Here is a 14,939-nt window from a genome sequence, read left to right as displayed (position 1 = left end):
AAATGATTGTAAATCAATAATATCAGTTTGTTATTTAGCATATTTAAAAGGTTATAATGTCACCTCGGAGCTAATCTCGTTGGCCTGTAGGTGGCAGTAGTGTGTGAGAGTGTTTGGTTTTCCTACAACCAACGAAGTGCTGTCAAAGGACCTGCACGATTTCCGCAGATCTACAAACGACGTGTCGCGCTGTGTTAACTCTGTTAATGAGTTGGAGATCTTTGAAAATCTGTGAGGGCAGGGACAAGCTTTCCCTGGACCTGAGCGTTTTCTGCCTGCCTGCGAGTGGCTACGTGTAATTCAAGGGAAAATGGCAGATAGGAGAATTAATAATGTTGCCAACACCAGTGCAAATTTACTGTTCAGCGGCGCTCCGGAGTTTAACTTCAACCTGCCTTTCATGCCAGTGAGTCAGGCCACTGGTCCGGCGGTATTGTCAGGAGGTAAGCAGCAATACCGACTGAGAAAATGTCTAAACATTAGCTGTGTCGTTAGCAGGCTAAGCTAACAGCTAGCCCAGTTCCTGTGCTGCTTTAAGCGGTCATTTAGTGTAAAAGAAGGTTAAACCGCGTGTATGAGCTGACTGAGAGGTTAGCCTGTTGACAGTGATGTGTTCTGGTCAGACTGTCCTCTGTCTGATGTGACATGAAGAGGATGTGAAGCTATTTGGGAGTCATATGATCAAAACATGTCCTGTCTTTAAATTGGCCACATCTTGCTATCTAAGTTATTTTACAAGTCCGTTTCTATAAAATCTATGAGCCATTAGCTGCTGTTTGTTTCCGCTTCCACATAATCCTCAATGTAAGGTCCGTGTTGTGACAGCTGAGCTGATGTACTGTTCTATAGAGCTTAGTTTCATCCTCCAATTCTAACCAGTTTATTAAATACATTTGACAGAAAAAGGAACGTTGATTAATAATGTAAATGTGTAATCACTGATTTAAATGTCTTTACTGTGAGAATATGATGCTTGTAAATTGAGTAAAAATCAAACATCTTCATTAGGAGAAAACATGACATTTTAAGATGTCACCTCGGCCCTGCATAATTCTGATGTCCATTTTCTCAAACGTTTACCTGGGCTGTCCGTTGAAGAATCACAAATAAATGTGCTAAACTTCAATTTTCTGTTTTGATTTAATAGAAGACTCGACTGATGTTGGAGAAGAAGACAGCTTTCTAGGACAGAGCTCTGGGAATGGGACAGCCCCCTCTACATTCAACTACTTTTCCAGCCCCTCAACCAGCAGTGACCCGTTCGCAGCCATCGGCCAGGCACCATGCCCCCCGCCGGCCCTCTCCGCAGCCCCAACATCAGCAGGGCCCGTTTCTGTTCCCAGCAGTATGGGCATGGCTCCGGTGGCCCCTCCAGCTTCACACATGAACCCCGCTCCTCAGGCGTTTGGCAATGCAGTTTACCAGAGCCCTATGGGCCGTCACACTCCTCCCCCCGCCTCAATGACCCCACCACCTCCCCAGATGCAGCAACAGAGTCATAACCCGTACCGACACACCACCAGCAGCAGCAGAGCCAGTCCCTATATTCCATCTCCAGAGGTCCTGCCGCCAACACACACACCTCAGCAGAATCCATACTCCCTTGGCTCTCCGCCGCAGACATTCCCTATGTCCGGCCCCTCATTCACAAAGGTACATATCAGCTTATCAGTGACTGTGTTGGTTTAGCTTTTTTTAAGATACTTAAACTCATACTATCTCCACTGGGCGTAAGCCTATTGGAGATAATGTGTTCTGTTGTCTCTCTGTGTGTCTTGTCCATCAGCCAAATAATTAGTTTGCCCTAATTTGTGACTGTAAATTCAAGGAGTGGTTACAGGGATTAACACTGTTTGAATAACCCAGTTTATTTGCTGTTCTATACAATCATTGACTGCAGACTTCTCACTCCCCGTAACAGGCTGATCAACAACTGCTTCAGTAGTAAATGAGAGTTTCTGAAAATCACCTAGCCTTAAAACAAGCTATAGATTTCACATGTTGACCTTGAACTGAAGCATCTGCAGATTCATTCCAAGATATGGATAAGTTGTGATGCAGTTAAACATATATATAAGACAACTACATACCAGTGAATGTTATCTTTGTTGTCAGCTGGATTTGAAGGGAGCTGAGATATGAGAAAGTGCACTTTTCTAGTTAGGTTAATAAATAAAACGACCTTCGTGCCTCAAATAACATCATAATCAGTGAAGAGGAGTTTATAATTAGTATTCCTTCTTCAGCCTCCTCCCACACAGTACCAAGGGCCTCCGCCTCCACCCACCGCTGCCGGAGCCGTGGTTCCTGCTGGTCCCATGATGCAATACAACTACAACATCTACGAGCCTGTTCAGCCTCACTGGTTCTACTGCAAGCAAGTGGAGTCAAAGAGCGTCTGGCTTCCTTTCAGCATCATTGACTCCCTTCAGCTGGAGGAGACGTATAACTCAGGTGAGGTGACTCGTGCTAATTTAGTGGGAATGTTTCTCTACAGAGAAATCAGAACGTGTTGGTGCTCTTAATGAAACTGTGATCTGTTCTGATGCTTTTATTCTTCCAGTTCAACCAGACCCAGAGAATGTGATCATACGTACGGATGGAGGGCGTTACGACGTGCAGCTTTATGACCGCATGCGCTCCTCGGTGTTCTGGGAAGAGGAGCCCACGGAGGTCCGGCGCTGCAGCTGGTTCTACAAGGGGGACACGGACAGTCGCTTCATTCCTTACTCTGAGGAGTTTAGTGAGAAGCTGGAGGTTTGTACCACTACTTCATTGATCCAGAAACAGATATTGTGTTTATCAATCATTTACATTTTTCATCCAGTCCTTTATCGACTCTATTGTGTTACTATGTATTGTAATGTAGCATGTTTTTAACTTTAGGGAGAATATAAGAAGGCTGTGTCCACCAACCAGTGGCACCGCAGACTGGAGTTTCCATCTGGGGAGACTATTGTCATGCACAATCCGAAGGTAAACCATTGTTGGTTATTGTACAAGGTTGTGTTTGTGATAATAAATCCTATTTGTTTAAAAGTAAGTACTTTCCTTCCATAGGTGATTGTGCAGTTTCAAGCATCCTCCATGCCAGATGAGTGGGGCACGACTCAGGACGGGCAGACCCGGCCCCGAGTGGTGAAGAGAGGGATCGATGATGACCATGATGAAGTGCCAGACGGTAGTGAAGTTCCCTTGTGCCCATCTTTATTTAATTTTAGAATAAAACTACATTTGTACTATGTCAATAAAGCTGCCAGACATCATTAAAGACAGTGAAGTCGCATTACAGTTTAATGAATGCTTTAGTTTGGGCATAAATCCTGTTAAAGGCACACAACAAATATGATGAGGAAAAAGACACAAACAATAAATATATAGATATTTATATATAATTAAATAAATCAAGTCTACAAAAGTCATAGCAGATTAAATGTTGAGGTATCATGTTGTGAATGTATTGCAGCCTAATTGCAAACTAACAGTTCAGGTTATATGTGCAGATGTAACCATGGCGATAAGTGAAGGTGTAGAAGTAAAATTCAACATTTCCAACCTGTTCATCTTTTCCAGGGGAGCTCCCGTCAGTGGATCATCTGGTGTTCATGGTTCATGGAATCGGTCCCGTGTGTGACCTGAGGTTCAGGAGCATGGTGGAGTGCGGTGAGTGCCAGACAGTCAGGCCTTTAGTCAGTGAATCTCCTCCATGAAGGTATTTATGTGTTTAACTGAACAATTCCTTTGTGCTTTCAGTGGACGACTTCCGCAGCGTGTCTCTGAAGCTGCTGCACAGTCACTTTAAGAAGAATCTGGACGAGCAGACCATCAGCCGGGTGGAGTTCCTCCCTGTGCAGTGGCACACGGCTCTGCATGGAGATGCTACCGGGGTGGACAGGTGAGGGAATACTTCACACCCAAAATGACCATTTGTGTATCAAAAACTCAACATGGGTCTCTGGAACTTCTCAGATGCCTCCACAGTGAATGATGAATCCAAAAACAGAGAATAGCTGTACAGCTGGGGACTATTTTATATTGTGGAATAATACTTAATTGGTGCTGTTGTGACTCAGCAGCAGCAGGACATTGTATAAGGTACAGTGTTTGGGTTCATTGTAATGAAGGAAGTGAAACTAAGTTTGGTTTTTAGTCTTTTTCAAACAGAAATTGAGCTCTTTGTCTCAGAGGAATAAAACTTCAGCCCACACAAAAAAGACATCTTGGTTTTGGTATTTTGGTGGCATTTGTAAACATTAAGAAAAACATAATACCAACAGTCCTGCCCTTTAATCTTCTTTCTATTGTAATATTTGATCAATTATAATCTCATTTTTGTTTCTTTCCAGGAGGATCAAGAAGATCACGTTGCCAAGCACTGGACGTTTACGTCACTTTACAAACGAGACTTTGTTAGACGTGCTTTTCTACAACAGTCCCACTTACTGCCAGACCATCATGGACACAGTTTCCCACGAGATTAACCGACTGTACGCCCTGTTCATGCAGAGGAACCCCAACTACAGAGGTCGCATATCAGTTGCTGGACACAGCTTGGGTAATAAGGCAGCAGATGGATTAGCTTTCCCAGCACTGGCATGTGTTGTTCCTTCTGTTTTTCACCTAGATTCCATTTCCTCCTCAGGTTCTCTGATTCTCTTCGACCTGTTGTCAAATCAGAAGAACGCCTCCTCTGCACCGACCATGCCAATCATACCCACTGCCAACGGAGAAAGCAAACAGGTCATTCACTAGTTAACATGAATAATGTTATATAATAATAATGTTCTTCAATACATAAATGTGAATTCTGGCTCTCGCATCAGGTGGCAGCCCCCGTGACGCAGGGAAACAATGCGGCCACCCCTCCAGCTGTGGGAGAGGAGCCAAAAGAGGATGAGGAGGAGTTAGAGGATCTCTCCGCCATGCTAGAAAATCTGGGCTTGTCTGAGTACAAGAGCACCTTTGATGAGGAGAAGATTGATGCAGAATCTTTTGTAAGAACAAAAGCCTCCTTTGCTTTTTTGTCATAAAGTCAAAAACACTACATTAAACAATGTCTAAGTCCAGACATTGGTGTAATACATTCACAAATGTTCACTTTTATAAGTTGCTGATCGTCCCTTTTTCCAGCTGATGTGTACAATCGACGACATGAAAGAGATGGCAATCCCGCTGGGTCCCCGGAAAAAGATCGCCAAGTTTGTCAAAGAGAGGGAGAATAAGCAGGTAGGTTAGTCTCTGCAGTAACCGTGGAGACTGCAGACAGACGGTGACGGTTAACATCACTGTCTTTGTTTCTCCTCCGCAGGCTGCACGTCAGGCGGCCCGGGAGAAGAAAGCCGAGGTCAGCCAGGCTGCGGCGCCCCCCCCACCAGCTGCCGAAGCTCCCCCCGAGTCCTCTGTGCTCCCAGTGGGCAACAGCATGCACGTCCACGTCGACTACGACTACTTTGAAGTTGGCACTGGACAGGTAACTGAAGGCGGACGTTGAAGCTGATCCTGAATTTGAATTGATTGATTAAAAACATGTGTTGCTCTGCAGGTGTCGGTGGTCTACCACGCTCTGGACTTTGAGCCGATGAATTTCTTCGCCCTGGGTTCTCCCATCGGCATGTTCCTGACGGTCCGAGGACTGGAGAAGATCGAGGAGGCGTACCAGCTTCCCACGTGCAAGGGGTTCTTCAATATCTACCATCCGGTATGCAGCTCTTCCAACTTTTCTATCCTGAAGCAATAACTGCTTCTCAGCTGCAGACGCTCCAACGTTATTTTGCTTTATTGAGTTGTATCACTTTTGTATCGTTCTTTTTTGCAACTCTGTCCAAATAAGGGTTTACCGGATATCCCAGAGCTTCATTTATAACGTTGACATTCAAACATTTGTACATTCTTCACATGTCTGTTTGTTATTTTCAGTAATAGTTTGCAGTTGCAGATACAGACAGGATTCTCTAACATGTTTACTATTATAATATTTGTAGAATTAGATTTAAATGATCCAAACATTTCCAATTGCATTAGGTTTTTGTAAAGTATAAAAAAGCCTTATTTCCTAAATGATCACTTTACTCATTACATTTATCATTCAATTGAATCCATATTAAAGGAAGTCATGCGTCTTTGGGAGTGTTGTACATTTCATATGGTCACTGAAACCTAGTCATTCCACCTTAACCTGACCTGCCCACACATGACTGAATGAAATATGAACTAAACGCTTTAGGGCTGTGATGAAAGCAGGGAAGCTGAGTCACTGTACGCTTTACTATCTGATGGCTTTATCGATGACTCGTTTCTTTCAGTTGGACCCGGTGGCCTACAGGATTGAACCCATGATATTACCAGACATGGACTTCAAGCCTGTGCTGGTCCCACATCACAAAGGGAGGAAGAGGCTTCATCTTGGTACGACACTCACTTGTTGTTCATCTCTGCTTGCATCGAGCCAGATAAATACACCGCAGACGTTCCTTCACTGTAGCTTCTAGCAACATCAAAAGGTCACTCTTAATACTTTGTCCTGACAGTTACATGTCTTTATGCCAGCTGAGTTGGTTAGGACGAATTACAAAGACACTATTCTTACATTACGATGTGCCATGTCAAAAATAAAATGTAATAACAGACGGAACAGTACATCATTTAGCTGTTGCAGAAAAGGGTAAGCTGAAGGTCAAAATTAAATGTCCTTTTTTTTTTAATCAAAATGAACAGAAAGAGTAAACATAATGTGGATGATCGGCTCTTTCCCTCCCTCCAAATAGATCTTATAATTGGTCAAATAAGAAGGCATGTCTTTGCTTTGATATATATTGGTATAAAAAAGTACTTCGAACATCATTAGCAAAACGTTTCAGAGCAGATGGATTTAGTAAAGGATCCTTTGTGTTTCAGAGCTGAAGGAGAGCCTCACCAGGATGGGCTCGGACCTGAAGCACGGCTTCATCAGCTCCCTGCGGACCGCCTGGCAGACCCTCAACGATTTTGCACGCGCTCACACTTCCTCCGCTCAGCTCCAGGCTGAGCTGGCCATGGTAGCCAATCAAATCGAACAACAGGAGCTGCAAGCGCGGGAGGGGGAGGCAGAGGGTGAGGGGGACGGTGAGTGTCTCTGCTTTGTGACTCTTCAATCATGTGATTTGTTTATCTGTTTAACTCAGTGTGGTTTCTCACAGAGCATAAGATCAGTGAGAGCCCCGAGCCCCCCCGAGAGGAGGAGCCTCAGGTGAAGGTGGGGATGCTGAACGGAGGCAATCGCATCGACTACGTCCTGCAGGAGAAGCCCATCGAGAGCTTCAACGAGTACCTGTTCGCCCTCCAGAGTCACCTCTGCTACTGGTACGCAGATCTGACCTTCCTCCAGGCTTTATCCTCGTCACGTTACCTGCTCCAGGCTGTAGCTTGTACCTGTTTGCAGAGTATGTAATAACACTTGTGTTGTTTTCCAGGACGTCTGAAGACACAGCACTGCTGATTCTCAAAGAGATCTACAAGACCATGGGGGTCCATCCAGAACAGTTTGCACATTAATCAACTAAGTCTGAAAACGATTCCCTTTGGTTTATGTCATTTCATTTTTCCTTGATTTAGATTTTTCTAATTTCTCTTATTTTCTATTCTTGTAGTTTATTGTATTCAGATGAAGAAAACAATTGTAGTATGCCATTTGTCTTGAATTATGAAAAATAGAAATGAGCTGGTAGATTCAAAGACACTTGACATGTTTGATATGACATTTTTATAGTAGAATTATAGAACTGGGCAAGTTTACTTCAGATATTTATCTTCAAATCAAATACTTACAGCAGAAATGACTTAGCAGCTGATACTGTAGCCTTCTGTATTTTATTTAATGTCCACCATTTTAAAAAATAAATCATTTCCTCGCATAAGCCATTTGTGTTTGAATGTGTACATGGAACAGGTCGCAAGGAGACTGTAAGACTAGCTACACAAAAGCTGGAATATTAGCAAAAGATCCGAATGAAAGACAATGAGTACAGGACGAGAGGCTTTCAGTGAGAGAAGATAAAGCACTTCTCTGCTGCTCTCCTGTACTCTTTAACACCTCGCCTCTAACCTCCTCTCATTATGAGATGCAATACAAAACATTTCATGTCACTTTAAGCATGTAGGCACATACGACAAAAGTATTCAACTATGAAACAAAGGAATATTAGAAAAGTATTTACAGGAGGGGCTGTAACATTCAAATTCTGTCCAGTATTAGGTATAATGTTCTCAATGGGCATAAATCTTATTAATGTAATTTAGACACTAACACTGGTCCACATATAGGATAGCGCTGCATGCTATTAGACATCTTTGATCCTGGCTCTTTCATTATTTAACCCACATGCTTCTGTTAACCTCATCAGCAAAGGAACATTGTGACCGATCGTCACATAAAACACACACAAAGTTCCCTTTTCTTTTTTTACGCTAGGCTGAAACTACCTATAAATATAATGCTAACAGAACAGCATTCGTCTGTGCTGTTAAAGCAAAGATTGTAAATTGCTTTTAAGCTCAGTAGAACTATACTGGTTCTTGTGGTGTCAAAGTGCAACTTCTTCATTTTCCTTTTGTCGACAGCTAATAAATAGTTCTTTCTTTCTGATATAAAAAACACACTCTACATGAGTCAACAGCTGCTTGGGTTTGATCTTGTTTGATTTGTTTGTTAAATGAATGAATCAACTGGAAGACAGCTGACTACTGGCTGAGGTCCATTCAGCGGCGAAAGGTAACAGAGCAGAAAAAAAGATAAAAATTCAAGCTGCAAAATTCAGTCAGAAAAATTATTGCCAACTATTTAAAAAAAATGCACTTAAGCTACAAAAACAATTGGCAGATCAATCATTTATGAAAATAATAATTGTTGCAGCCCTTGTGAAAACTGGTTGCAAGTCAGGTGTTGCATTTGAAACTGGCATGACATGCATATTGAATTGTTGCCAAAAATACATAAAATATGTTATTTCTACTTCAGCAGGTTAAATATTACATATTGCTTGTTAGCCGTGTTTGATACTGCAACGTCGTACCGTGTTTTGAAGTTTCACATTGATCAATGCTTGTTTTTGTACATTCATTTGTCTCCAGCTGTGCGGTGAAATGGAGAAGGATCTGTGTAAACATTTCTTTGCTGTACTGCGATTGTAATGTCCGCACCTCACAGTCGTAACGAAGGAATGGTGATGGGAATGTGGAGGCTTCAGTCTTCTGATTTGCTCTGAGTCTTGTAGGCCTGCTTGCGTAGGTGAGCCTCGATCTCGTCGCGGAACACCAGCATTCCGAGGTGGGAGTGCGACGCCTCGTTCATGGCTTTGGATTGGATGCACATGCGGTACTGCTCTGGGGTCAGCTCGTCCGCACACTGCTTCTCGTGCCACAGGTGGAAGAGCCCGGACACCGGGGTCCGGATCACGATGAGCTCGCTCCGGAGATACTTCCTGTACAGGTGGACGTCTTCCACACCCCAACCTTTCACTTCAAGATCAAACCCGCCTGGAGGAATACAATCCAGTTTCAAGCCAGCAGCTTTTACGAGTTATTTAGTCATGATGAATTCACTAATCCATGCTTACCAATATTTAGGAAATCTGAACGATACTGACACGTCATTCCGAAGCCAAAGTCTCTCCAGAATCCAGCATCTTTTTTGTGAATCTATTTGAAATTAAAAAAATGTAATAAAAAACAACTTCACAAGTTCTCTGCATAGTTGGTTTCATTGAAATGATATTAAAATATTATGTCAATCATGTTGTAAAATGATTTTCTTTGAGCTTCGCTGAGCAGAGTTTGACACTAGAGGGCTGTTTTCACCGTCATCTGCAGGAGGGGAAACGTTCTGTAACCCGGTTACTGTACATAATCACTTTTTGCAAAGGTTTGCCAGATTTTTCTTGCTAGCCAATCAGAGCAGACTGGGATTTTGAGAGGGGGGTTTAAAGAGACAGGCGCTTAAAGGAGGGTTTTAAACACACAGGTCTATTCAGGCTGAGTTTGAAAAAAAGCATTTAAACAGGTTTGAGAACAAAACCCAACATCCTGAAAATGAGCAAAATAACTCCCTTATAAATTTGAGGTTAAGATGTGGATTTATGAGCTGATGTTGTGGAATGACAAGTAGTTAAGAAGCCCATCTTGTATCCAGAACTTTTTTAAAGGATTTTGTGTTTGCATAATCAGAGGTTCTGGATTGAATTTGGGAAAACAAGTAGATGCAGTTGTAAGAACTTTTGACAAAGTATTCAGATTTGTGGAAAATCCATTTCTGATGCAAATGATAATGGAAGCCAGCCTGATTCTGCCTAAAACATGTGCACAGGGGATCATTGAAAAGCTTTGTACAAATGTATTTAGAGATCAATGTGAAGGCTTTACCAGTTGGAGTTCAGCCGGTGGAGCCAGCTCCGCATTTCCATAGACGATGGCAGGATTGTACAGACTGAACACTACTGGATAGAAGACTTTCTTATCTATAAAACAAACAGGTCATTTAGTATATTCAATTAAAGCTACATTGTAACGGTACATGTAAACAAAATAACTATAAATACATAATCTGAGCAATAACACATGAAGACCTACTTGGAGCAGCGTGGAGACGACAGGTGTTCAGGAACTCGAGTGTAAAATGGATGTCAACGTCACAAAAAAACATTAAGACGTCGCCTTTCTTCCAGGCGTGAGCCCCGATATCCAGACCCCGACCTCTGGAAAACTCCTCGTCCACCGGGACCAGGGTGTAATTTGAGAAGCTCTCCTCTCTGAAACACAACACATGTAGTAGATTTGAATTACCACGACTCATTACTATCACAAAACCAGCAAAAGCACATCTTAAGTTATTTCTCAGTGAAAGGACACACCTTGACATTTTCTCCAAAGATGATTCCACTTCCTGCAGGCCTTCTGGCCCGAAATAAACCACCGTGAGATGGACTCTTCTGTCCTGCTGTATGCACACCTCTCTAAAAACAAATACCATGTAAGGAATAAAGAGAACACAAAGGTTGTGTTTGATTGCACAATAATGATGTGAGTCTACTGAATACAAATTTGCATGAACATGCTGGGTCGTGTCTGTCAGAGTGTCTGCTGTACTCTCACCTGAAGTTGTGCAAGAACTGTGAGAAAGTATCTACTCTGCCTGCCAGCGGCACGATGATGTTGATAATCATTGCTGATGTCTCTACGGAGGTGCTCCTGACTTTCATTAAGGGACCAAAAGGTCTGAAGAGCGTGACGTGGCGGAAGCTGCTGGACTCCTCTTTGGCGAAGAACAGCTCGTAAAGCGTCCCTTTGTCTCGCTCTGTCCTGTACATTCCTGTATAATAAAAAAGAGCTTCACTGAGAACACAGTAACAGCGATCATTCACTGGTCCGTAGTAAGGTAGATCTTACCTTCAGTAAAGTGACCCTCTGTGTAGGTCTGTCTCTGCATCGGCATGTCTTCCTCCACTCCATCCTCCTCGTCGGGGTTGTTGATGATGTCCAGCGCGGCCTCCATCACCTCCACCAGCTCGTCCCTGCGGTCTTTGCGGACAGGCTTCTCCTCTGGGTGCCGTGTCAGCCCCATCTCCAGCTGGTACACTTTGGATGAAGTGAAACTCTCAAAGGGCACCAGGGCGTACTCGCTGGGGAGGCGTGCCCCCGTGTTGACCTCCGCCTTGTCGATCTGAGAGTGCAGGTACTCCAGCAGGTCTCCAGGCTCTTGGTCCTTCGTCTCCGTAAGGCCCTGCACCCCGGGGGGCTCCTTCTTGTCCTGCATGAGCTTTAGCTTCTCACCCATTTCCTGCAGCTCCTGCTTGAGCTGAGCGATCTGCCGCTTGAGACTAGCGGCCCGGTTCAGGTGGCGCTCCTCCTGCTCCTGCAGCAGGCCCTGGTAGTACTCCTTCCCGTAGGTGTCCCCTGCTATGCCGGGGGGCAGGGCCAGGCTGGCGTCTGCGGAAGGGGTGCACTCCAGCAGGTAGGCGAACAGCAGCAGCACCAGCAGCAGGAAGAGGCCCAGAAAGAGCCAGCGGAACCGGCCCTGGAGCGACAACCCCCGCCTGGGCATCACGCTCACATACAAGCTATAGCTGGCAAGTCTGCATTCCCTTTCCCCTCTGATCACATTACTCACTGTGTGCTTCTGCACATCACCTTGAAGGTCTGGAAGGGTCTCTATGTCATTTTCTGTGATGGTCTTGTTTCTTGGCTCCACTTTTCATACATTTGTCCTGTGTGAATCCCTGCGATGATCACCTAGGTAAAGAAAAAGGAATTACAGAAATTCACAATAAGACAACAGTTATAAAAAATACAGGTAGCCATTTGTGAGGACTTAAATAAATGAAATGAAAGAAATGAGTATGATAACCAAATAATGAGACGCTAACACAACAGTGTGTTACCAGTCAAGCATCATTATGAATGACCCATCCAGCCAGTAGTAGTCTTATTCAGTCAATGAATACAACACTTTTCTTTAACAACGTGTTAATACGTGTTCGACTTCTATGAATATTTCACCTTTCAACGATTCAATAATAATAAATCAGAGCTGAATAAACACAGGCAGAAGGAATTAGCCACACCTGAGATCGAGCACACGGAGACTAGCTCTCAGCTAAATAACAGAACAGAGGAAAGCTGGTGGGGGAGCTGCACGGCAAGCTCCTGAAGAGTGACTTCCGGTTAGCCGGCTTACCTTTCAAAATAACAGCATGACTTTTTCTACTAAAAGCGTGGCCACTGAGAAGCTCCTTGTGGAAGAAAATGATCTAACAAGATTACCAAATGTTTATAACAACACAATTATGTTCTTAATGTTTTGTGATGTATATGCTACACATATTGTTTAAAAGAACAGTCTTTAATCCTAAGTATGTAGCCTTGTAGAACCTCTATTATCCACCACATACCACACACAATTGTGTCTTGAAGGTCAAACACTAAAGCCTACAGCTCCAGCCCTTGGCACACAAAGTGATGCTGTTTGTCTTCCCGACACTCATTGTCTTTCCTGAATGGCTTTAATGAAAAGCAGCAGGCCCCTGAGTCCAAAAGGCAAGAGCTGGAAACCATTGCTCTAATGTCAAAAAAGCCACAGTAGAATCAAACCCTTTTAGCTTAACAGGAAAGCAAGAACAACTATTCAAAACACTTCCCCTTTTATGTCCAACTTGTACGTGCTACTTTCTCTTAACAAGTGTAATGCCACACCTAAGAGAAATCCAGCAGTCTAATGTGTCGCCCAAAAGCATAAAATACATTTTCTATATGAAAAATGACTTTAGATATTTTCAATATAGTATCTAATTCAATCTTATATTAAAATAGACACAAGTATTACGGTTTTAACCATTCAAAAAAGAGGAACTAAATGTCCTAAATGTGTCTTAGCTTTGCCTTCTCGTAGCTGCCAATGAGAAGGATGAAAATGCATGCAACACTTGACTGGCTGAAAAGTGTCAAACTGATATCATCAAGGTTATGGTGTAAACGCATCATATGAACAGACCTTGTGGCAGTGCATTGATAGAGACTACACATTCATACACCAACAGGGACTCCTACATTATAGAGACATATCTGAACTGTTGTTACTAAAGTTAACTACTTGAGCAGTGAGTTTTGTTAACAATAAGTCACTTACATGATATTTAAATGAGTGATTAATATTGTGTTTTACTTGGAGAAAAAAAACATTATGTTATGAACTTTACAGTGTGTTTAAATATGTTTGGCAACTTTATTATCTTGGTTGATCAATTCTGCAACTTAATGTGCAGTCTGCAAACATTTTACATTTGACGTCGTTTTGTATCTGATCATCACACAGTTTAATTAGTGTTACTTCACAGCAAAATGTGTGCTCTTACTTTGAAAGATCGAAACCGGAAATTGGCACGATTCTCCAGTTAGCTTAGCGACGTTCGGAGATTGCCTGCGCTTTCGGGTTATTGTATATCTGTTAGAGAGCCTGCTAACCCGTGATTGAACGGTAAAAAAAAAAAACTCACCTAATTCAGTCTTTTTCCATTCCTGCCCGTGTTTACAGCATTGGCTTTAGTAGAAAACCAGCAGCCGAAGACAGCCTCTGTTGCAAAATGCCACGGAGCAAAGAGAAAAGAGTGAGTGGGTCATAGTTTACTTCCGGTCAAGAGTTAACCAATGAGAGCTTTGTTTCGAGTGTCGTCATTAAACACGTTGAAGCCCCTTGTTCATCATAATAACCTCCAATACTAAGTAAAACGTTATAATTACAATCATAATTACTTATTCTTTTTTATGCTACACGTTTGTTTATGAACATTAACACAAATACACTGTAGTTCTTATAAATATGAATTACAAGATTAATTTAAAAATAAGCTCTTTTTATGTTGCTTTTTTCTCCTCTCTGTCCTGACTTGTCAAACCAACCCCTTATCTGTGATGATAAACTAGCTGACAACTCTGAATTGAATTACTCATGAAGAGGAGACATATCACTTGTTTGTTGTCCCAAACATGGGATCTGTTATCATAACGCAAACCATCAAATGTTCCCATAGAGTTCTATTTTAAGTAATTCATTCATTTCCTTTCGTTAAGAATCATTAAGGGTGGCAGGAGTCTGGTGCTTATCGTAGCACACATTATGTGGAAATCACTGAGCCACCATGGACAGGTCACCACTAGTCCACATATCTATTTGTATAATACTTAGATAGGGTGACATGCATTATATTTTGCCTACCAAAGAAACCTTAATTAAAAACGTTATCTTAGGTATAACCATTTTTTATAAACAATAAAGTGAACAAACTATTTAAATGTAAGCTGATATAACACTGATTCAAAAATCTAAAACCTGAAAAACTAAAACCATCATCAGATTGTCTAAACAAATAGTTACTTACAGCCAAAACAAGAGTTGAGTCTCAGTTGCGATTAATAGG

General features: G+C 42.5%; 2 protein-coding genes across 6 annotated transcripts; one reads left to right on the top strand and one right to left on the bottom strand.

The window, feature by feature from the left end:
* Positions 1–110: 110 nt before the first annotated feature.
* sec23ip (SEC23 interacting protein) lies at positions 111–7,892 on the top strand. The gene is made up of 18 exons (XM_034225728.1): positions 111–443; positions 1,148–1,653; positions 2,247–2,454; positions 2,564–2,757; positions 2,887–2,976; positions 3,061–3,181; positions 3,574–3,663; positions 3,754–3,895; positions 4,347–4,555; positions 4,643–4,740; positions 4,824–4,994; positions 5,131–5,226; positions 5,309–5,470; positions 5,543–5,698; positions 6,303–6,405; positions 6,895–7,101; positions 7,176–7,338; positions 7,449–7,892. Exons 1-18 carry the CDS (start codon positions 311–313, stop codon positions 7,528–7,530), a joined length of 2,931 nt encoding a protein of 976 aa, XP_034081619.1. The 5' UTR covers positions 111–310; the 3' UTR covers positions 7,531–7,892.
* Positions 7,824–14,149, bottom strand: csgalnact2 (chondroitin sulfate N-acetylgalactosaminyltransferase 2). Of its 5 annotated transcripts, none has more exons than XM_034225742.1 (8): positions 14,019–14,149; positions 11,416–12,258; positions 11,122–11,338; positions 10,881–10,982; positions 10,600–10,778; positions 10,393–10,487; positions 9,591–9,672; positions 7,824–9,510 (listed from the first exon to the last, which is right to left on the bottom strand). In XM_034225742.1, the coding sequence occupies exons 2-8, from the start codon at positions 12,068–12,070 to the stop codon at positions 9,218–9,220; spliced, it is 1,623 nt and encodes a 540-aa protein (XP_034081633.1). In that variant the 5' UTR covers positions 12,071–12,258; positions 14,019–14,149; the 3' UTR covers positions 7,824–9,217. The 5 variants fall into 5 exon arrangements, with proteins under 5 accessions (XP_034081633.1, XP_034081649.1, XP_034081646.1 ...); XM_034225758.1 differs by lacking the exon at positions 14,019–14,149 and adding an exon at positions 13,878–13,976; XM_034225755.1 differs by lacking the exon at positions 14,019–14,149 and adding an exon at positions 12,591–12,665.
* Positions 14,150–14,939: the final 790 nt, after the last annotated feature.

Source organism: Gymnodraco acuticeps, unplaced genomic scaffold, assembly GCF_902827175.1.
Source record: "Gymnodraco acuticeps unplaced genomic scaffold, fGymAcu1.1, whole genome shotgun sequence".
In the NCBI taxonomy this organism is placed as follows: Eukaryota; Metazoa; Chordata; class Actinopteri; order Perciformes; family Bathydraconidae; genus Gymnodraco; species Gymnodraco acuticeps.
Note: the sequence above shows the minus strand (reverse complement) of the source record. Positions and strands in the feature narration are given on the sequence as shown.

Coding starts and splice junctions, on each gene's coding strand:
- sec23ip (XM_034225728.1), top strand. CDS start 311: ATGGCAGATAGGAGAATTAATAATGTTGCCAACACCAGTGCAAATTTA. Junction 2,758..2,886: donor AGTTTAGTGAGAAGCTGGAG/GTTTGTACCACT, acceptor TTTTAACTTTAG/GGAGAATATAAGAAGGCTGT. Junction 5,699..6,302: donor TCTTCAATATCTACCATCCG/GTATGCAGCTCT, acceptor CGTTTCTTTCAG/TTGGACCCGGTGGCCTACAG.
- csgalnact2 (XM_034225742.1), bottom strand. CDS start 12,070: ATGCCCAGGCGGGGGTTGTCGCTCCAGGGCCGGTTCCGCTGGCTCTTT. Junction 11,339..11,415: donor AGAGGGTCACTTTACTGAAG/GTAAGATCTACC, acceptor TTTATTATACAG/GAATGTACAGGACAGAGCGA. Junction 10,488..10,599: donor TCGTCTCCACGCTGCTCCAA/GTAGGTCTTCAT, acceptor TTTGTTTTATAG/ATAAGAAAGTCTTCTATCCA.